The sequence below is a fragment of the Lutjanus erythropterus genome, chromosome 5 (assembly GCF_056507025.1).
Source record: "Lutjanus erythropterus isolate fLutEry1 chromosome 5, fLutEry1.hap2, whole genome shotgun sequence".
Lineage (NCBI taxonomy): Eukaryota > Metazoa > Chordata > Actinopteri > Lutjaniformes > Lutjanidae > Lutjanus > Lutjanus erythropterus.
The window spans coordinates 34746808-34771141 of NC_139321.1; the positions used below are offsets into that span (position 1 = coordinate 34746808).

General features: G+C 39.5%; 1 protein-coding gene across 2 annotated transcripts in view; it reads right to left on the bottom strand.

Moving 5' to 3' along the window:
* Positions 1 to 715: 715 nt before the first annotated feature.
* Positions 716 to 24334, bottom strand: part of pdgfc (platelet derived growth factor c) — a 74372-nt gene continuing 50753 nt past the window's right edge. The window contains exons 3-6 of one of the 2 annotated variants that reach the window (XM_084719720.1): positions 19187 to 19367; positions 4701 to 4908; positions 3145 to 3362; positions 716 to 1877 (exon numbers count right to left, since the gene is read on the bottom strand). In XM_084719720.1, the coding sequence (XP_084575846.1) occupies positions 1764 to 1877; positions 3145 to 3362; positions 4701 to 4908; positions 19187 to 19367 (721 nt within the window). In that variant the 3' untranslated portion in view covers positions 716 to 1763. Of the gene's footprint in view, positions 1878 to 3144; positions 3366 to 4700; positions 4909 to 19186; positions 19368 to 24334 lie in introns of both variants that reach the window. The other variant, XM_084719719.1, reaches the window with a different exon arrangement.

Below are 24334 nucleotides of genomic sequence, written 5' to 3' on the forward strand. Positions count from 1 at the left end.
AAACCGAACAACCTTCATGTAAGACCTTCATGTGTGACTTGTTGATACTGCAGAGGAATATGTAACTACAGTATCTTTTCCAGTACCATAATTTCTGCCAGTGAGATTTTTAAATGCACATTTTTCCTCTGGCCTGTAGTGCTTTTTATCCATCTAGATTGTTTTGGGATATCAGCCATGGAGATGTCTAGCTTCTTTAGAATATAATGGAATTAAAAAAAAAAAAAAATAGAATGTCTCTGTCCAGATATAATTACTCAAGATAATCCAAAAACCTTGTTGTGAGAAGTTTCATGTAGGAGGTATTTTCTTCCTACCTAACTACACAGGCCAACCATATCACCATGTAGAAGAAAGGATGCATGCACCTACTCATGGATGAGAGGCTCGTGCTCGTGAAAGGTTAGCGAGTGTAGTACTGTAGAAAGAATATAGAAATTACTGTCAAGTTTTTGAGCACCACAAACAGAGTGCCATCTAGTGTGAAGAAGAAGGCTGACATCTCTATGGCCAAAACAAAACACTCTAGGTGGATAAACAGCACTACAGCTATGAGGAAAAACGTGTATTTTGATTTGTTGGTAACTACATTGGGTATTTTTGCTTTAGGGTCCAGGTAATTCCAGTCATTTGAAAACAGTTTTGCTATTGTTTGTCATTCATATAGAGTTGAGTTTGTTCACTGTTCACTAGTCCCAAGCACTGTACCTCCACATAGAAATGGAAGAATTTATTTTTGATGTTCAGTACAATGAAATACACAAACAAATATTGCAAAAGTATAGATAAATAACTTTGGCATACAGACAATGAAAAACATCGATGACACGATGGCAATGTAAAATTACTAACAATGAAAACTGGCGGCTAATGCTTCTGTACAGTGACACATCTAGCAAAGAAGACATTTTGGACCTAAATTTCCCTTTCATCAAACAAATAAATATTTTATATCTCAAATGAAGCAAGACTTGCTTGATGTTTGGCATTCCTGAAACAAATAGAATTGACATTGCTGAGATGGGTCAAATGAATGAATGTAATGAACAACACCAGAATGATTCTACATGTGCAACTTTTATCCTCTTCTTGAGAATCTTTGGTAGAAAACACATGATGGTACAGAAATGAAATGTAAGTGACATATTTACACATAACACAGTCTCATTAGCAAGGCATTTCAGCGATGCTGCGGCTGTGTTTTACCACAGATTAAATCTGTGGCAAAACAAGAAGGGAGAAAAGGAAAAGCAGTCAGGAAAAAGCACCTTTCTTTGCCTTGATGGTAATAATAGAGGGGCAGGGGGAGTAAGGGAGCTGGAGCCAGCTCACTTAGAGACAAAAAAAAGTACTTGAACAAAGAAGCTCCCATTTTCCATGACAGTATGAGCCCACACTGGCTGAACTTTAAAAAAGATCTCAAGACGTAGAGGCAAAATGCCTCAATGTTCTTATCTCAGAGGAGCTTAAAAATATAGTCTTCAGAGCACATAGGTAACAGTCCAGATCTGCTCCAGTGTCTTTTTGTCTCTCTAAAATGCACTCAGAGCACACTATTGGTATTCCACAGCAGTCCAATCCATTCAGGAGATTTATTAGATTCCAGTCTGTTCTGCTTAATCCAATTAGCAAAAGGACAACAGGATAAAGGGAGAATCTTGTTAGCTTCCAGCGGAAGTGGATGAGACAAAGAACAACAGCTGCACAGGTTCATTTCTAACATCCTGCATGATTCCAGTGGCAGCTATTACATGTGTCGGGGGTCAGTCCGAGTCATCTTTACACACACAGGCGCACTCCTCGTGGTGCTCCAAGGGCACATCAGTCATGGACTTTTGCAGACCTCTGCCACCGCTTCGGTGTTTCAACAGTAGAACCTGTGAGAGAGGAGGATGCTTTAGTTAACAGCTGGAGTTCATTCAGAAATGAAACCAATGCAGTGCTGAAAACAGATAGTCGGTTTGGTTAATATAATAAGAGTAGGGTATGGCTGCAAAATGGACACAAAAGATAAATATGTCTAATGTGTTTTGATAATACCAGTAACTTAAAGGTCAAGTGTATAAGATTTAGTGGCATCTACCAGTGAGGTTGCAGCAGCCAACTGGATATTTTTCCCTTTACCCTCCCCTTCCAAGTGTGTGGGAGATCCCTGGGATCCCAGGGCCTGCTCCCTGAGTGGTTGGAATGGGTGCCTGCCCTGTCGCCACTCTGTGTGGGAGGCACTTTGGATGGCCTTTCTGTGTGGGTTTTCCTCTGGATGTTCTGGTTTTCCCCACCAGCAAAAACATGTATGCTAGGTCAGTTCTCAAGTCATTGTCCCTGACCAAGGTGCTGGATTGAATCTGGAAATGGTTTCCAGGGTTTCCAAACCCTGCTCCTGATACCAGGACGGTTAAATGCAGAGACTGAACCTGACTGTATAATTGTATGGTTGTATATGTCACAATTGAGTTGACCTTTACACACACACACACACACACACACACCAGGTTTGAACACAGCTTGAACACATCTTGTATTGCTCTTTTTTTGTCTCTTTTGTCTTGGTTGCTTCTTTTAGCTGTTAATGTGTCCCTGTAGCCTCACAACCTGAAAAGTTGGTTCCCAGCTGGAACCAAAAGTAGCAGGTTTTCCATGGGACCCAAGTGGGCTACAGGTTTGTGTGCATTGTGCAGCACCCTCTGTTGATGACATCCTTGATTACAATGGTTCCACTCGAAACTGGTGGAAATACAGGCTGGTTCTCTAGATAGCACAGAGGTTTCAAGAATGTTGAAGGGAACCAATTCAAGAACAAGAGCTTATTAGGTGGAAAAAGGACATTCTTTGCTGCTCGTGGGGGAAAAACTGCCTAGATTTATTTGAACATAGTAAGCTGCAACAACCTCACATTTCCTTATTTCTGCGATATCTTGTTAAAGTTCACTGGAAAAAATTATTTGACATGTACGTTTGGTCCATGTCCCATCTACTATCAAGGGGGGCAATTAAGGTGTTGGGGAACTTTCATGTTGTCCATCTTTATATCTGTCATTGTTCTAAACTTGCATTGATTCAAAAATTCATGGACCGTAGGTAAATGTCTCAAAATTATTAACAGGTTACATGTTTCTCGTATTTCATGGTCATATCGATGTTTACCTCGTGGTATTTCTTTGTAGCCCTTGCGGGAACACACTGGCAGTCGTAGCAGCGGTGAGAGCAGCAGGAACAGTTTCCACCACAGCGCTTCACCAGGAGGCAACTTGGCCAGAAAATGGCGTCCGTCCTCTTCAGCTCCTCACGCAAGGATACGGAGAAGTTACGTGGCGTGCAGCTGTACAGTCGAACTTCCTCCCTTAAGAGATTGAGATCGGCTCCTCCTCAAAAACACAGAGAAAACACAATCAAAATCATGTCCTGTCGGAACAAACTTTGCAACTGTCACATGTAATCATGAATCTGAGCTAACAAAAATCACCTGTGGGGTTCCTCAGGGGTCCATTCTCGGGCCTCTTATGTTCTACATCTACATGCTCCCCCTTGCTCAGATTATGGAAGATTATAATATCTCCTACCATACTTACACAGCTTACACACATAACATAACAACTCTTCAGTGACACCACATGACTATAGTCTCCTACATTTGCTGAAAAAAATGCATTGAACAAATTAGAAGGGATAATTTATTAATCCCGAGGGGAAATTACATTCTTTTCACTTTGTTGTTTTTTTGTATATAAATACACAGGCCCAAAAAACACACACATGTACAAACAGGACCTACAGACATGCATCTGAGAGAGGTGTCAGAGGAAAGGGGCTGCACACATACATACAGTCAGGTGCCCCGAGCAGTTAGGGGTTCAGTGCCTTGCTCAAGCTCACTTTGGCAGTGCTCAGGAGGTGAACTGGCACCTTCCCAGCTACCAGTCCACACTCCCATACTTGGATCCGTGTGTGACTTGAACTGGTGACCCTTCGGTTCCCAAGCCAAGTCCTTTCAGACTGAGCTACTGTCGGCCCCAAAATCCGCTTAATAAGTGAATGTGCCAAAAATTTCTACAACTCAACACAGAAAATTGAGATAATTGTTGGCTCCAAAGAACAAAGATTAAAAGTCAGTGGTCACCTTGAATCCATCAAACTAAAATCTACAAATCAAACCTGAAATTTTGGTATAGTTGTGGACTCACAGCCACAAAAAGAAAACTACAAAATGAGCCTATGACCACATTAAAACCACAGCAAGAATCAAAGGGCTCCTGTCACAGAAAAGAAACAACAAAAAACTGTTCATGAGTTTATTTTCAGTTGGTTGGATTATTGCAGTCACAGGTCTTAGTAAAAAAAAAAATCAATCAGACCCAAACTCCTCAGCTCATCTGGGACTGGGTTAGAGTTTAGTTTCTATGCTCTCCACCTGTGGAACTAACTGAAAATTTAAGGTTTTCTGAAACTGTCGGCTCATTTAGATCAGGGTTTAATTAATCTGTGATTTATTATTTTGTATTTGTTTCTTTCACATTTTGTTTCTATGGTCTTTTAAATGGAATTTTAATGTTTTCTTCCTGTCTTTTTTAAAATTTATCTCTAACTTCATGTAAAAATCTTTGTATTTTCTTGCATACAAATGGTGCTACATATATAAACTTGCCTTGCCTTGTATTTTGAACTTGTGTGTTTAATGTAATTGCATCTGAAAGTTGTCCTACCTCTGGCTTTCCTATTATGGATGAAGGATTTCCCCAGCACATGCCATGTAGGTTTGTACAACTCTTCCATATCCACCTGCCATCGCTCTGGCTCCAGGTACTTCATGACCTCCTCCACGGTGCTAAGCCCTGCCACAGCCTCTGACAACTCCTCAATAGCCTGCAGGGATGGAGAGAGAGCCACAGGGACTTCTGGTTCTGATACACTCTGTAGGAAACCCAATATGATGAGATGGAGAGAGACGGAAAAGAAAGGTCACTTATTCAGTAAATACACTATGTATCTATAAACAGAAAAAAATGTATTAGATTTTTTGACTTTTTTGATGGAGCAGTACACTGAAAAAGCCTTCTTTTTCTCCATCAGAGAGCAGACAAGCCACTTTCTGTGACATTTAAGAGCTTGTAAGCTTGCTCTAGGTTACGAATTCTAAAACAGAAAAGCTACACAGAGGGAACAACTTTGTCAGCAGTGACAAGATGTGTTTTATTTCTACAATGTGAAACACTGTTAAGGAATAAAAAGAAAGAGAGTTTGACTGTGCAATGGTACGTTTTATGTCATGGTAAAAAATTGGGTTTAAATTGGGTTCAGGCTCATTAAATGCTACAGTGGTTTGGACTTGAGTTGAGTTAAATAGAAACCATGACAACCCAGACCAGCTGGGGCCCAATTTAAAGTTAATGTGTTAAACCTGGTAATGTGTGGAAGAGTTGAGACTGAAGCTCCTGAAGGTTACGGACAGACTAGTATTTTGCTCAGCGTTCCCACATCAAGGATAAACTCTCTGCAACCTGACATTAACAACATTAAATGATCACAGTGAGAAAAAACAAAGAATTGTCAGAGGAATTTATTTACATGTTTTCCGTCATTCACACAGTCCTGTTGATGGATTTATTTGCAGCTCTGTTCCGATGTCACCATTTTGAATCATGTATAATGTCCATTTTTCCCACTTATCATCCAACTGGGCTTCATTTAGTGAGGTTTGTATCAGTTTTTCCGTGAATAAGATTTCTTCACTGATAATTAGGCTCTTATCCTTTTTGTCAGACACCCTTCCCCAAATCCTCTTAAAAGCTTTTTTATTTGCTATTAACTGTATTTGAACCAAATATCTGTCACTGTACATAATACTTTCTTCAGAGGAAAACTACCATACAACTCGCAGTGACCTTTTATCCAAGTATTTGTTCTGACACTTTACTTTACAAACAATAGATTGATTGTCAATGACTCCCACAGCAATATATGACTGATGGTGTGACTGTAGTATCAGTAACAGGCCTATTTGACCTCAAGCACAGGCGCCATCTACGGGGCAGGCATTGAGTTTTATGCTCTTCCAAAGTTGAGGTTGGGGGTGCAGTGCAGAAAGATGCCAAAATCTCCCAAAGGCTCCAGTAGAAGCCTCACACTAAGTGCCTGGCATCTTTTTTTTTTTGCATTTTAACTTATTAAGCCAACTATGTTGAACATTGAAGCGCACATGGTGCGATCCCTCTGCTGTGCTCAGCTGCAGCCTCTGAATGTGAACAGAATGTGTAATCTGTTTCAGCTGAACATCATGATGTTGAAAACACCAAATGACTTGATTTAACAAATTTCGTTTGTTTAAAATATGCAGAATTAGAAAATATCATTTCTATGAGGCTGTTCAGTCACATAGTGACAGATACCAGGCTGAACTTGCCGTTTCATCCTCACATGCAGCTGCAGCGGAGGTCAAGCTGCACCTAGCACACACAGTTTATAATATGTTCATCATAATGTTGATAAATGTTGAAATTATGTACTTCTTCTGCCAACAGATGAAACACTGAAGCGATCAGGTTTGGAACGCACAACATTAGGATAGTGTGCCTCTGTTCCCGGGATAGAAAATGTGTCATTTTTGGGGAAAATTAATCCCCACCCCTCATGACGCAATTACTTGACATTAATTTAGAATAACATTTTTTGACCCCACAATGTTCAACTCAAGTCGGCACCTATGACCTCGAGTACATTACTGAAATCACTTGACATCAAACATCCTTATCATTGTGAAACAATAATAGTTGGATTAGGTTTAGGCATGCTAAACTACTTAGGTTTAGGAAAATACTGTGATTTGGGTTAAAATAATGTGATGTATGTCCCTATACTCCCTTTTTATACGACATCACTTGATTTCCTCCATAAGTATTACAGCTGCTATGGGTCGCTGACTAGCAGTAAATGTAAATGGGGTCAAAACAAGCTGCTTGTATGGATGACCTATATGCCCATTTTCCTGGTGAGGCCAGGCTGCAAAATGATGAAAAAGACATGCACATCTTTAAGTCCACTAGACCAGGTGCTGAATCAAAAACATATTACAAGGACTGATACAGGAGTCTGAGGAAGAGCCTATGTGCTTCAAATGAGTCTAGCATAATGTAATAAAATCCTTGTAACTGGAGCTTCTCAGGATGGACTTAAAAGCTGTTATTTTCTGACTTTTCTAAAAAAAAATATGTAAGTAATTAAATGGCTAAATGATGCATATTCTTGCTTGGGTAATAAAGAAACAAATTGTTTTCTTCTAGCCGGTCAGGCAATGAATGAATTGGTGTATTTGATGTTTAGTGAATTCTCTCCATGTTTGGCCAATCATTATCTGAAATTTTAATATTAAGCTCCTTTTCCCATTTCTCTTTCATGTCTTTAGCTGAGGGCTTATCATTAATGTTCCATCCTTGATATAAGACAAAATAATATTTTAATCAAATATTCCACCAGGCAGCCCAGTTTTTAACTGAGGCCAACACTGCGGGAATGTTGGGTCTGTACCTGCCTCAGCTTAATTCTCTTATCTCTAGTCGAGAAAAAAAATAGCATCACCAGGCATCTGAACACCGACAAGGTACATAATGATATTCACTCTATCTGAAATTGTTCCATGCACTGAAGTTGAGAGGCAAATGTGAATGAAAGGCATCATTTTTTAAGTTGTCAAATGTGATCACATCTCTGTCACCCACTTTGCATAACAACATTTGTCCCTTTAGCTCCCGTAGGCAGGAGTATTATTTGTTTCAAGCTCGCAGCCCTCCAGGCTGCAGCATGCAGTCACAGAGAAGATTGATACCTGGGGTGTTGGTCTTCCCACGAGAGAAGAGGCTAATCTGTTAAACCTTTCAGTCCTGTGACGCTGCGTTTGTCCAACATGTCAGCTCGCTGGTCTCTCTAATCTTCTGTGACTGACAGGTAGAAGGCAACATTGTGACACTTACAAAAAAAATGCAGCTTGTAGAGCATTGAAAACATCGGCTGCTGGCAGCTGGGTCTTTAAGCTTTTGGAGAGGCAGAAATGTTTGAAAAGAAAAAATGATTCCTGGAATCTGTATCTTCCCTTTGATGATTTATAGGAGTGAATTAGAAAGGAATCCAGTGAGAAACGGGGATTGGAAAGGGGAAAGTTTTCCTTTCGTCAGAGGCTGTGGCACTAGCATTTTAAGGATTTGTGGCTTGATTCTTATTTACTACTTGTGCTAAAAACTCAAGTATTCATGGCACTGTAAAACCACCTGGACAAAAGTTGTCCCTCAAGTGGCTTATATAATTTATTTCAGTGTTTTTTTTTTTTTCAGAAGAGTGCAGATATCAGATATCAGAAAAGGCGGAAATATTTAAGATGGATACAGTCATGTTTCAGCTCAACTAAAGGCACAGGTAAACTATTATGCTTTTCTTTATTTTCTGTCATATATGTAAAGTTACAATGTTGGATTTTCCAATTAAATAAAGGCAAAGCATCAAATAATGAGGGAAATATAGCAGTTATCCCTGTGAACAAGATGCACAGATTTCAGACCATTTTTAATACGTTTTTAACATTTTTTTCTACTTTTAACTGCATGCCATGTATTTCCTTATCTTTCCTTCTGCTGTTATTCAACTGTGAGTTTCATATTTTCTGGTTTTCCCCTCTGGCCACCAACTCTCAGTGATTTACAGAGTTTCTGATGGACAGGTATCTGTTACTTGTTGATAAAGTTTCCAACTGCTACTATTAGTTAGCCTGCCAGTGTTTGAGCTCCCAGTCCGAGTACAGTCGACTGCAAAGAGCTAACTAACAATTAGTGGGTAAAGTAGCTAACTGCTAACAACATGTAAAGCTTTGTCCATCAGGTAACTTCATAAATCACAGAAAGTTGAGGCAGACCAGCCGGAGGACAGAGAAAAAAAACAGAAGATATTTTCTCCATTAAATACCATAAAGTCAGCTAAAACAAGTTTGCTTGTATATAATTATCGAGGTTCAAGGCTCAAGGTTTCTTTATGCTGGGATAGAGTACAAGGGCACACCACTGCGACACAGGTATAGCCCATCTGCCTCTATCATTTTTCAACCTAGTGTCTTATTTGTGGTGTGATAAAGAGTAAATTAATCGAATTCAGTGCCCTATATTGCTATTTTCCATGCAAAGATGGAAGCAGTGGATGCTGTAGTCTTCCCTAGCCAGACCGATCTCTGTGCTAACTAGCCAACTAGAGGCCAAAATATCTGCTAACGATATGTAATCTGTTTGGCAGTCAGAAAACTCTGTACCAAAAGTTGCCAAAAGTTTAGGCAGAGCAGCCGGAGGACATCAGGCAATAATTTTCTCTGGGAAATACAATCAAGTTTCACCACAATCTGTGAACACAGTTGTGTTTTCGCACAGTAATCAGTGATGCCCTGCAGCAGTGCTCAAATGGGTCATGCCCTTCTGCAGGCTTATGGAAAGTTGGCCAATTAGAAGAAAGTTGACTTTTAGGGAGGGAGGCCTTAAAGGGACAGGAGCTAAAACGGATTGTTTCAAACAGAGGGTGAATTGAGGGGCTGCATAAATGACCAGTATGGGATAAATAAGGATGTTTTTGGAACTGTGAATCAAGCAAAGCTACTCTAATGGAATCCCAGAATGAAAACAGAGCATAAAAGGTTCCCTTTAATTAGTAAAACAGGTCAGCTATTGGCATTTTTACACTGAATAATGGGTGTAACATATGAAATACCCATAAGATTTAGTGACTATACGTCTGAGCAGCACACTCGAAATCCAAGTCCCTTTTGGTGCTGACTTTAAAATGAGATGCCAGTGGTTTGACATGGCTGCACCACAGGCTACAAAAATACAGCTGATGCGCAGCTGTGCTCATGCCACAGATTTGACTCATTCTAATGAGGCTGCCTCCATAACCACTGAACATATCTTTGGTTTATTTGGCACCTACCGAGATAAACAGACGCAAATGTGAAAGGAATATTTGTGGAGAAAGGACCGCTCATGTCATAGAAGTATAAGTAAGAGTGAAGTGAGCAGTCGTTTCTCTGAGCTGTATTTCCAGACAACAGAAGAAAGCTGTGATTCTTATTAGTTGAGCCTTGGCAGTGGCCAACAGCGTGGACTGGAAGCCATTAACAGCTTGTGAATGTCGACGGTGCAACACTCCCCCAATTAGCGGCGCTCTGCAAGCTCAGCTTCAGATAGAGAAGCCAAGCAATCCTTCAGAGACACATCAAGACGGTGTGAATAAAGCTTTAAGTAGCAGATGAGAGCTCCCATTTAAAAATTTCACCAACAAAGTACTTAAATGGACCACCGAATTGAAGCTGGCATGAATTCAGAGCAGTATCTGTGTGTCAAGTTTCACAAATAAAGATGTCATGCATGAACACATACAGTAGTTGACAAAAAAAACAAGACTTTCGGATTAGGCTCAGTGGCAGCCTCAGTATATAAGTGACTTTGATTTGACATATTTAGATCTATGATGCATGAATTTTAGCTAGTAAACAGAAAAAGTCTGTTTTTAATGAACATAACTCAGAAACTGCCCCTTTGTTGCCATTTGTGTGTTATTGAAACAGTTTAAGGAACATAAATTTGAAATAAATCGAGCAAAATGAGTGGAATCTAACAAAGCCTTGGAATGGACGGGATGCAGATTTGACATAACAAGTTGAGATGACAGATGGACCTTGGCCCCCGAGACACCAGGCCAGTCCAGATCCTATTACAGGTGTTTTCTTTGTGTCTGGATGTCTGACAGTTACTTACCAAAGGCAAACACATGTGCAACACTGCTTGTTGCCCAAAAGCTGACACTGACAAGACAGGTACACAGTGAAAAGAATGTCCTGAATCCAATAGTCCCCTACATAAAGGCCAGTGCAGTGTGTTAGTGTTACTAGGCAACAGTGTGTAGTTTAGAATGAGGCCTTTTGTATGTAAGAAGTCTTGAAGGTATATAACAGAATAGCGTAAGGCTAGGTACATTTAAACATTATAGGATTCTGTTAGAGACTCAAACTACATTAAATAACAAAACCCTCTGCGTCACCTTTACATGTAGATTATATTTTAAACATTTTCCTTGTCATCAGAGAACCTTTTCTGACTGGAAACCACAGTACTGCATGCCAAATATCACTTTATCTTGCTCAACCAGACTTCATTGGCAAAATCAGTAATTTTACCCAGCAGAACATGGGAGTGGCTGTTGTCTAACACTGCCTCAATCGGTTAGTTTGTCTGTGTTGCGTTGTGTGTTCTGTGTGACTTTGGTGTTTTAAAAGGTTAGTTTGGATTCACAGAAGTAACACAATAATACAGACAAACTACCAGGTCGAGAGAATGGTAGACTGGCAACTCCTGTGTTCTATGAGGTAAAATGACTGATTTTGCCAATGAAGTCTGGTGGCTTTGGAAAGAGCAATATTTGACTTATATAACAACAGACTCCCCTATGAAAAGGCTGTCTGATGGCAGCAAAAAGTGATGAAAATCTTCTAAATATGGTGTCTCCTTAAAATTATATTGATTTTATTTAGGTGGCCCTTTTTTATGTGGCTGAAATATATTTTACTGCATACCCTGTCCACCACAGTACATTGCTTAGATTCCCACTCCTGCTCCCTCCCTAAACTGAGGGGCATGTTGACTGCCATCCACTGAAATACCCTGACTAAGTACCTCATATAACTGTTCACTGTGCAGCTGTGAACATAACAATATGAGCAGAAACAGAAATACACACAGGCAGCAGCAGGGTATTTTACAAGTTTTGCAATGCACAACTATGTTTCAAAAGGAACGCTTGCTTTTTAAATGTTAAAATGAGCTGAATGTGCTTTTATTCTTCCAGTGACAGAATCAAAGTGTGAAAGCTTGTAACATACTGTACCTCTTATCACTGGCAAACCCTCTGAACCCCCTGCCCCTCAAGAAATAACCTTGTTTCCAAGCTGTGATTACCTCATTTCCAGCACCCTTTGTTCTTACGCAGCCCAACCACACGCTCTTATTTCTGGTAACTGAAATGACAGGTTCAGCTAACTATGTTGAGATGAAACTTCTGAAATAGCATCCTGGGAGAGCTCTGGAAAACAATATCTTCTCTTTTACATGGAGTCGCAAACCACTTCCTTGCACAAGAGAGCTTTGAGTAAGCTACAAGGGCTGCTGTGCGTGAATGAAGTGCTTTTTTCTCTCACTACACGCCACACACTGCAATTGAGGTTGGTGTAAAAACAGACCTCAGTTTCATCATGCCAACGGTAAGCCTCCTGCATGACTTTGCCAGTCATTATCATGCGCTTTAAGTAGGATTTCACTGCTTTTTTTTTTCTTTTGTCCTATCTCTGTCTACTCAAGTCTGAGTGTGTGGAACTCCATTCAAACTATTAAAATAAACGAAGCTGGTGGAGTGATCTTTGTAGTGGGGTTACATTCAGGATTGGAACCTCTCAGAGACAATGATGTATGATTTGTTTGCTCCTTTAACCCACCACTCAACACCCCATAATGCTCCATTCAACAGACTCCTTCTCATCTATGTTTTAACAACCTCTTCGCCTCGGCCCTTTCACTTTTCCTGAAATCTCTTCCTGTGAATTACAGACCGGGTCTTATTTTTTTTTCTCCCCTTCCATTCCATGGAAGTGGCATGGAGGAATTATTGCTTGTTTAAATATAAACTAAAGTGCTGGCCCCTGCGTGGCATGAGGTTCCAGTAGCTGCTGGTTGACCACAGAGGAAACAGAGTGCTGCTGTTCTAGCGTGCTCCTCCTCTGACAGAGGAAAGTTCAAAGGGAAGCCAGACTGAACGTGCAGAGGCCAAAGCTTCCTTTCCCCCCCTTATGGTTTCCGCACCTTCTCGTGTTCGAATATGAAAGACAAACTCGGTCTCTTGTTCCATCACATAGTTAGTGGCCGACATTTGAACACCATAGTGGTCACAACAGTTTCATTCTACTGCGAAAATAATTCAGTTTGACTCTTAAATTCCAAAACATCCACAGCTTTGAGGGAGTTTTACATTCACATCAAAATATTTCTGAAAATGTAATATTTCTTAAAACTATAATGTGATATAGCATACCATTACATAACTAGCTAGCAAAACGATTAACAGAGCTGGGTACTGATAGGGCTGTGATGATAACTGCATTACCTTAATACTGCAGTCTGCTCGTCTTGAGACAACATTTAACTTGGACTTCTTGTCTTAAATTAGTTTTATAGACACAGAAATTTAAATTTCAGCATTGTTTTGGTATCTGATGTCTTTTCAGATTCGTGTTTGCAATATCTACATAGTCCAGCCCTATAACACTGTTGTATCATACTTGATGCATGAGTTTCTGAGATCTCAATATGACCTCAGTATAATCAATACTTTCCTGAAAAACCTGCGGTGTGTAATCTGAGACATGTCTCCTGCCCTGTAGTGGATTATAAATGCACTGCAAGCAGCAGCCAGCCTCTGAGTGCAAAATCCAACATGGCTGCCTGCATGTAGTAGCTTGTCTGTTTTCGGCAGGAAAATCTTTCCTAATTTTGAAAAAAAGTTACTGCAAGAATAACAGATATTTTGTTACTAATATTTCAATATGAATATTTATTGTATTTAAACAATCTTTTTTTAAAACCTTTAATTGTGTTGAAAATGTGTGTATCAAATAAGATAAAGAAGGTATAAAATATCACTTATTTGCAAATCCCTTTATAATTTATAAATATACTGAATTTCATGATACAATCTGCATTGTCTACCACAATGAGAAATACATTGTTAAATACACTAATTAAAGACTGAAAAGTTATCTTAAGATAAATTTATTCATCAATATGCAACCCATTTTCATTTTAATATACAATACAGAAATATCATATATGTAAATATTATAGATTTTCTTTTAATTTAAGTAAGTACACTAAACACTTTCATGTAATTTTTTTTCAAGAAATTATGAGGTGTGCTTTTAACATTAACATTGTTAATTCTGTTCTGTGAATATGAAATATTACACATCTGTCAGTCCTAGAAAAGAGATCCCTCTGTTGGTCTTCCTGAGGTTTCTTCATTCTTTCTTCTTTTTTATTTTTCATATTAAAGAACTACTGGGGAGTTTTCCTTATCCAAATCATGGGTCTAAGAATAGAGGGTGTGGTAAGTTATATAAATTATAAAACCCTTTCAGGCATGTTCTTGTTTATGCACTAAAAGTCTGATTTGACTTGGCTTGGCGGTACTGGAAGGATCCCCAGCCCTGCAGTGAATACAATGATTAATGTGTAAATACACATAGCACCCTTTGAAGTCCTCACTATACAAACCGCCGCTCAAATAAAGTAAAAATTGATCACTGGATGACACTTCTCTTCACTTCAGGGATTTTGGAATCGGGTAACTTCTTGTGAGAGTGTCTTATTGGATTGATCCATCTCCATTAGATAAAGCAAGGTGTTGCTTGTAGCCCCAACATCACAAACTGCTGCAGTCTCTTCATATACAGGACAATTTAAGAAGTATCATTACTGGAGATTGACTGACCAACCTTCTTTGCAATAACGGAGTGGTCTGTGATAATTCAACAATATTGATTGACTCTACCACGGGGAGTTAGTGCATGTAATGACTGACGTTTCGCTTTGCTATTTTAAGAAATACCGTTTTGACCCTCAGGACGACACTTGTAATATGTTTTCAGCATGTCAATCCTCCATTCATGTGAATCATATGTCAATATGTGCTGCTATCAACAGTGTTGTTTGGTTTTGGAGGGGAAAGGCAGAATGCAGAAACAACGTGAACCAGGAATAAAAGAACAAGAAAGCGTTTGAAGCAGAGAAAAAAGTTACAGAGAGAATACAAAGCACCATCAGTGACCTCGTATGCCTATGTGTGCTGTTCAGATTTCACAGTGCTGCAGGCCATTAGGGATTAATGAGGAGTGGAGCTGTTTACTTAAAGCAAGTGAACAGAACTAAAACATGACAGGTTAAAACATGGCGGTTGTCTCTTCAGTTTATCTCAGGGCTTTTGTCAGTGACGGGAGCAGGGGCGAAGGGATTCTGTGCGTGTGTGTGGTCTAAAGATCAGGACAGAACAAAGCGAGTGAAAAACAACGGGGAAAGGGAAGAATATGGATCAAGACGAATATGGCTTTTGCAACATTTTTACTGTAGTCAGGGAAGTGTTCTCTGGAGAGGGTTATCAACATTCATTACCATACTGTCCTGCTTTTACACTACTTTTGTTTTAGCTTCGGTTCCCTAATTTTAAGTTAACTGCTAACTGTAGCTTTGGTGTCAACTGAAAATGAAATCTGCAAGATTTCCTGGTCCTCAGGGACCCCTGCCCTTCATGTTTTAGATATTTCTCTGCTCCAACACAGATGATTCAAATGATCAGGTCATTATCAGGCTTCTGCAGAGGATTGATGACAAGCTGATCATTTGAATCAGCTGTGTTGGAGCAGGGAATCATCTAAAACAGTGTTTCTCAACCCTGGTCCTCAAGTACCCCTGCCCTGCATGTTTTAGATGTTTCCCTGCTCCAACACAGCTGATTCAAATGATCAGCTTGTCATCAAGCCTCTGCAGAAGCCTGAAAAAAACCTGATCATTTGAATCAGGTGTGTTCGAGCAGGGAAACATCTAAAACATGCAGGGCAGTGGTACTTGAGGACCAGGGTTGGGAAACACTGGGTTAGAGAATAATAGAACAAAATATCCCCTTCCTCCAAACTAGAAAAAAAACAAGCCAATTTATTGATTAAAATTTGGTGAATATTGGTGCTTTAGCTCCACACTTTAACCACACAATATTTAAGCTTGCTTTAATATGTATTGCTGCAGAGAGTAGAAGAAGAAGTAGACCAAGCCTCTGGGTTGAAAAATGAATCCAATACAAAAGTGCCTTAAACCTTCTTCTATTCTTTCTAATAGCCAGCTGGGGGCGACTCTGCTGGCTGCGAAAAAGAAGTCTGATTGAGTCTAATACAAAAATACTACTTCTAACTTGATTTATGGCCTCGGTAAACAGTGTCTTAATGCATTTATGTCTCAGTTTCGTTTTGTAAATGATGTTCCTATTTGGAGTAAAATAGACAATAAAGCAGGGCATGCTTTAGGGCAGGGCTACTGTGTGACTGACAAGTCATTCTCAGTGAGTTCGTCCAGTCCAAATCTCATCAAACTAGACTGTACTGATCAAATATGATTAAGATTATGTTATGGTTTTGCCTATTTCTCACTTGGAATGGTTGTAGAATTGTAATTTAGTGTCCTGTTTAGCTGTAAAATGATAAAGATCACAACCAGGTGGCCATGTCATGTCTAGAAAGGAGTCAAAGATTTGTGAAACTCTGAGACTGAGATTGTGTTTTATAATTTAACAACACTGTGGTTAAGAGGTTTAGGGATTAAAAAAAACACCTGGTTATAGTTATGGAAAGATCATGGTTTGGTTTAAAATGATTACTCAGGGGTCAGGGATTCCCCTCTCTACACAACCAGGCAGCCGACATTATGTTTCTGGATTCCAACGGAGCCTCCCAAAACTCAGATCCCATTGTAAAAGTAGGCAGTGCTGATCACGTATGGATTAATACTTTGTTTCTACATTGATTAAAATGTTAAAACATATTTCAGCGTACTGTTTTAGTTGTAGATCAAGAAGTCATTGTCTTCCTTTTGTTTAACATCTGCCAACATCCTTTGTCACTGATGTACGCCACGTATTCTGTGTGTTCTGAGAGGCTATAACAATGTAAGTACACAACTTAGCAAAATATATAGCATAGGTCTAACATTTTTAGATATTTAAATTCCAAAATGCTAAAGCTTTAATATTTAGCTCATATTTTTTTTGTTATACTTGATCCAGCTTGTGACACAAAGCTAAGGGCTGCATTTGTTGCTTGACTTTTGGTCTCTTCACTGGTCTTAAGCAAAGCTGGTGATGTACTGAATGAGTTAAAGCTTTTGCTGTGCACAGACTCTAAATTTTATTGGATAAGCATCTGCCAAAAGTCTAAAAGGTGAATGGAGACAAAGATTAGCGTGGGATGGAAGTAGTGATTATAGTCCTTGTTATAGGCAAAGACAACTGAAATGGAGAAATAACAGGAAAGAGCAGAAAAGAGGACTGGTTGTGTTTTGTTCCCAGAAATATATCTGAGTCCTAAGTATAGAATAAAATAACATGGGTTTCTTTGTGAAGTGGGGTACTGTAAAAAAAAAAAAAAAAACACATAAAAGGGGATATTATGTTTGAACTACTGTATGTGATGATAAAATGCGAACTGAAAATGAAATGGGCAGACAGCAGCGCGACCATTTTCTACACAAAAAGCACTTCTATCTCTTAATTCCTACTTTCATTTTAGGGGCTTGAATGGATCCCCCCCCCCCCAAGGGTCAGAGGACCTCTTTGTGAATGTGAAACCACTTATTTTCTCCATCTCAGTCTCGAGCAACACCATCAGGACACCTCGTCTTGTCATCTGACTGGATCTATAGATACAGCACAGGTTCAGAGGGTATATAGAACAGCAATATAGAACAGAACTGTTTGATTTCTTGCAATTGGAAACTACATCAGCCACCGAAAATGAGAAAATTACCCGTTTAAAACCAATTGAAGTGGATATATTTTGATTTGTTGTGCACTGTCTAACATTTAAGAACTATTCCAGGGCCCATTACATAAAATTACCATTTTAATCATTGAAGGAAGGATGGCAATTTGGTTGTACTCACCACTGTCATTGCAGAGACTTTGTTTTGTTTGTGTTTAAGTGTATGAGATGCTCTGGCTTGTGTGTGTGTGTGTGTGTGTCTGCATAACTAAAATAAATGATCGTACAGGTGCCAGATGTTCCAAAGTGCTTAAATATAATTTCTCCCCAATGATGTTTAAAACCGTGGGTACACATAAGCATAAGCATGATTGCAAATTAAGACGCCATGTTATGTAACAAGTAAATTACTTTAATTTGGCTTACATGGAGAGACACTGCTCACTGCCATGTGAACTCCCTGAAGTTGGAGATGGAGGCAGAGAAATGCTTTGACAGCTAAGTGCTCAACTACTTACAATGCACATTCCTCTACATTAAATATAGTCTTTTTCTTACATTCATGTGGTCCAAAACTTTGGGTATACTTACTTGTATCTGTGCAAAGTTTATCACTATATCTGAAATTCAAATGGGCAAACTAGATTTGGCATTTAACAAAGCTGAAAGCTTATTGTTGTCTAATATGTTTTACACAGGCAAAGAAACCTGAATCACCCAGCACAAAGTGGATTTGTCATACAGAAAGCAAGAGTTAGCATTAGCTGTGTTGGCCATTGACAGGTACAAGCTAACAAGCAACAGGAACAAATACAAGATGCTAACTATATTTACCATTGGGGAATGTTGGAGTATGTAAGTCATCTGGGTCTGAGCTTGCGATTGAATCTCCCTTATCTGTTCTCTAATGGCCATTTCAGTGAAGGAGAAGGTGGCAGAAGGGAAGTGGTTTCAACCATAGTAGTGAGTGGTTGTCATCTATGTGAACACACACAGATTTTGCAGATTTCTGCCATTCAATGTTAACCGTGTAGAACTTCTAGTGGTTGCTGGTTGGCTTTGGCCAATCAAATAGAAGGGGGCAAACATCGCGAAAACAGGAGGCACCGCAGGTCATAACAAAGTGAACATGGAGAAACTGATAATACTGGCTACTGAGTACCCACAGCTGTACAACATGGAGCTAGCCACATACAAGGAAAAAGAATATATTCTGCATGTGGAGACGATGATTGAAGACTACTTCCTTGGTGAATTATTTACATGACGGAGCCATGTTTTTCCCTCCTAACTTTTCACATTATATACAGTTTTGTAAGCTCGTATAGCTTGTCTTGTCGACTTTTGAGTGTACCAATGCTATGGCATTCACAGAAGCACCTCTCTGTCATCGTAGCCTTGGACAGCAGCGTCAAAAGCTGCTTTTAAAAACACTTTTGGCGCAAAGCTCTTGCAGATAGGTGGCTGTCAGGGTGGTAAAAGGTCCTTAATGCTAATTCTAGCCATCTTGATGCACAGATCCAAAATTTCTCAAAGGGGGAGAAAGACTAGATAAAAATAACTTTTTATGGGAAAACCCCTGACCATGGATAATGTACGTACCACAGGAAGAAGAGAGTAGCGGATGCTGAATCCCGGCTCAGAGGGGAAGTACTCATCAGAGATGAAGCGGATCCTGATCTGACTTCCCTGCGAAGTGTGACTAGCTGGTGCTGACTGGGACCCACACCAGCGACCCAGGATGGTCTTCTCAGTCAGATCCTCTATCTCCACAAAGTCATACCTGGTAGAATGAGACAGAGAAAGAAGAAACTGATTATTTTAGTCCCTGAGACATCATCATCATATCATGAAATTTTCTTTGTCCAAGTTATACCTAAACATCCAACCACTACTGGCTTTATTTGAGGCATGGCGACAGGGGCACATGCAGACCCAGTCAGATCAGCCAGACCAAGTACCGCCATGGGTTGTTAGAACACCCCAGGATGAGAACCGGGACAAGATCCATGCTGACCTGGCTGTTCCTGGTTCATGGCTGGCCAGGAAAATGAAGTGGACAAAATTGGATTTAGGCTGGCCAAGCAGCAGGAAATCAAGATTGTTGTGACCTGCTCCACCAGGACATTCTGGATCAAGCTGTTGCACTTGATGGGTGGGAATTCAAAACTGACAGGATGCAACATGCAAGACACGCATGGAGGTGGACTGTGTGTTTACATCAGTGATGCTTGAAAAAAGCAGTGAAAGTTGATTTTGAACTTTTTATGTGAAGAAGTTAACAATATCATCATCATCACTTTTCTTGATGCTGCTGTTTACTTTCTCCCAGATTTGATTTGAGACATTTGCTGACTTTAACAAAGTTGGTTGATTTTCTTGGCTTTTATACAGGCTCTACACAAGTTTTAGTCTACATGCACAGTATATTATTTAGTTTTTCCAACTTGAAATGCCAAAAAGTTGTCTAAACTTGCTAATGTGCTTGGAAAATGTTGGCTCATTCTTTTTTATTTCTATCTAAGTAACGTTTTTTTTTACAGAGTGATGTTGTACCCTCAGTTCTGCCTCGCCCTTCCGAAGCTGAGATTGTTAATATCAATAAAGCTGTCCAGGGAAATAAAGGTTTAACCCGATTTATAAAAGAAAAAGTAAATAAATGTCAACAGCAGGTTGCAATATCTCAGCAGTGACAGATGAGTTATGTCTGTTATTTGCTGCCTGAATTAAAATGAACTGCATATTGCAAGGACAAATCTCTGGTTGGTTGACAGTGCAGCATAAGCAGCTGTATTTAGCAGTTATATGGCTGCTGATGCTGCCTTTTGACATGGCTATTACACTGATGCTACATGTTGTCATCAAAATATAGTTTTTAATTAAACCTTGGGCCCCTCATACTGTCCTATAGTGTGTGTTGTCTGTGGGAGAGCTGCAGGCCTCTTTACTTGGACATACTTTGTAAATTTCTGCTCTAAGTTTGAATACCAGTGCTAACAAAACTACAGTATGAAGAGGTTTGTGAAGATATTTTGCAAAATAACTCTGCAATATGGTGCTTTTTACCTCTAACTTTTATTATAACGAGAATACAGAATCATACTTTCATTTTCATTGTCAACAACTCCTCCTTGATTCCCCTGAGAAATAACCTATGTCACTGGACTGCAACAGAGTTTAAATTATACAGTATTTTTCTGGCTATGAACATTATAGTCACTGAAAACTGCAGAAGCTGTGGGTGGCTGAAAATCAAACATCATCTCTGAAGAAATCCCTCACATTTTTGAAATAATAGTTAGTTTGATCATAATCGGTATAATGGGTTTTAGGTGTTCGGTGTTATGAATGTCAATAAACAAAACGATCATGTAAAATTCAGTTGAGAAAAGTATAAATAAAAGCACCAATTTGCTTGTTGTGGGGATCAAACTTTGGGACTGTAATTACATGACAGTCTCTCCCTCCACTGGTCACCCTGCCAACCCATAATACCAGTAAACACTATGAAGTGCATATGGCCGTGCTCCAGACTCCTCTGGTGTGCCAAGGCTAACATTGACCAACCTCAGCACTTAACACACGCAGTTCAGGAGTTCAGTCTTTATTATTTATACCTGTGTGTGTAACCAGTGGCTGCGCTGCATTCAATACAGCCTTGTTTCACTGACTCTTCACAGTCTGGGATTAATCACTTTGCCATTTGCGTCAACAGGCACGCTAACCTCTCATTTAGTCCTGCCAATTCGGATATTTGGATTTCAAGGACATTGTTTACATTTTGCACAGGCTTGACAGATTCAGTTCAAGCTGGTTTCAATAAAACAACATGGGGCGACATGAGCATGACTAAAAATGGATTTTCTGTGATGTTAAATAAACTGAACGGGAGGGGCGTCGATAAATTTACTGACTCTGCTGCCTTTGATTTGGAAAGTTAAACAGGAAGTTTGTAATCTGTACAAACAAACATACTGGGAAAGGTGAAACTGAAACTGCTAAACCATACATGCACAGTTTAAATGTGAGACAGCATGAGCTATGAAACATTGATTTATACATCCCCAATTTTAAAAAACACATTAAAAACCCCACATAATTGTATATAAGATACTGCATGGATTGGGGAAATCTTCGGAAAACCCTTGTCGGTAAATACAGTTTCTCGCTGCATGTACAAAAACAAGTTCATGCTGCAAACTTCTCTGGGCCTGAGCTCATCTGAGATGGACTGATGCAAAGTGTGCTGTGGTCTGATGAGTCCACATTTGGAAATCATGAACGTCGTGACCTCCAGGCTAAAGAGGAAAAGGACCAGCCAGTTTGTTACCAGTTACCTTGAAGAGCCAGCATCTGTGATGGTATGGGGGTGTGTTAATGCCCATGGCATCATGGGTAAGTGTCACATCTGTGAAAGCCCCATACAGGTTTTGGAGCAACATATGTTGTCATCTAGACAATGTCTTTTTTAGAAACACCCCAGCAAGAAAATGCCAAGACACATTCTACACATGTTACAACAGCGTGGTTTTGTAGTAAAAGAGTTCGGGTACTAGACTGACCTACCTGCAGTCCAGACCTGTCTCTCACTAAAAATGTGTGGCACATTATGAAGTACGCTTCATAATGTGCCACACATTTTCAATTCAACAACAGAAACCCTGGACTGTATGTCAAGCAAGAATAGGAAAGAATTTCACTTTCAAAACTTCAACAACCAGTGTCCTCAGTTCCCTAAATGCTTACTGACTGTTGTTAAAAGAAAAGGTGATGTATCACAGAGGTAAACATGCCCCTGTCCCAACTTTCTGGAACATGTTGAAGGCATAAAATTCAGAATTAGTGTATATTTACAAAGAAACAATACAGTTCATTAGTTTGACCATTAAATATTATGCATTTGTGCGGTATTCAGTTGAATATAGGTCAAAAAGGATCATTGCATTCTGTTTTAATTAATGTTATAAACAGTGTTCCAACTATTTTGGACTTGGGGTTGTATAAGTGCAAAGCAGGCTTGCATTAAATGTTTTTGGAAAAGGATAAAATACCAGCTTAGCTTCTTTCTGCCTTTTCGATGGAGGTCAGCGAGGAGAGAAGCCTTCCTCTCTAAAAATCAGCCCTCAGACAGCTCCTCAGCTTTGACAGATGGCTCATCAATAATGCAGCGCGCCCTGATCATTACACATCGCCATGTGTTCAGAATCACCATGTCGAACAGCGGTTTCTCAGATTTACAAATGCACTGACATACATACCAAACTGTACGTACAGTCACAGCAAACAGGATCAGAACAGCAATGGAATTTTATATATAGTGCTACCAGAAAGGATTACCTTCCTTCAAACTGCAAGGAAACTGCATTTAAAATTCACAAAGCTTTCTCCTACATATTTTTTTTCCCTTGTACATTATTAATAGACACAATATCTACCACTGACATGATGCAGATTAGCAACATGGACACTGTTTTTTTCTTAGTCCTCTGCTTTCAGACTAAAGACGGAGAGCACAAATGCCTTCCTGAGAGCAGCCCTGTCTGTGAGCCGCCAAGCACGACTCCGCTGCCATGCCAACCAGCAGCAAGACCAATCCCTCTCCAATATGCCTCTCCTCCAGTGGATTTGGTAAGAATGCTTTTCATCGTGCCACAGACAAACAGAATAGCAGATGAGCATCTCGACTACACAGCCTCCCTCTCATCTCAGCGAAGACTTCTCGCTCCGGGCTCGCTACCAGAGCCGAACACATCTCCCACTGTTGTTTGTCTTATCCCCTGCCACTGCTGTGAATCACTGGACAGGAGATTACATTTGTGTTTATATGTATCACATTGTGCAGTGACACAAGGGTATGAGCGGCGTATCATTATGAATGGTTTTTTTTTTGCTATAACAGTGAAATGAAAGTCTAAGGGCAGATTTTGTGAACAAATTTGTAAACGCACGTTAAAGATAAAGTAGGTATGCTGCTGAGGCCAGCGGCATGTTAATATGAGTGTGAGTGTGTGCACTCTTACAAATAAAGGCCCTATCTGGAACCATAAAGTGTTCTTTGGCTTGTCCCCATAAGAGAACCCTTTTTGGCTACTGGCAGAACCTTTTCTAAAACTATACACTTTTTGAAACTAGTTTAATAAGACAGCTAATCCAATTGCTAATAACATGTCAGATGTAGACGTGAGGATTAAAATTCCACATTTCAAACATTTCAACTGATATTCATTTGAAAAATTCAACTTGACAGCAACTCATCACCAAAATGACTAAATAATAAATCACAAGATGATCTTTTGGATGTTTTCTGATGGAAATTATCATCATAGATCTGAGACATGAGCTACTGCAGTTAGCAGCTGACTAAAGTTACTGCTAGCTTACTTGTAGCTATGATTCAGAATGAAGTTTCAATGAGAATCAGAGCTGCTGTCTAAAATGTAATCATATATCAAGCTACAATTTCATTCTAATGTCAGAATTTAGCAACAAACAGCTATGTATTTCTTTATTTTCCTTGAATGCACTCACTGGTGGCTCATTCAATCCATTTTGTTTAGCCTTTAGACATTTTGTCTTTGTAGAGTTTTTTCCTCCATCATATCAATAAGCGTAATGCACTGATAGTTCTCTCTGGGACAGTCATTTTGAAACAAAGTAGGTAGCCAGTGCCTAGCTGAAGAAAAAGCAGCAAGTAAATAATTTTATTTTAAAAAATTACCAATCCAGTCTCCAGAACAATACAGTCATTTC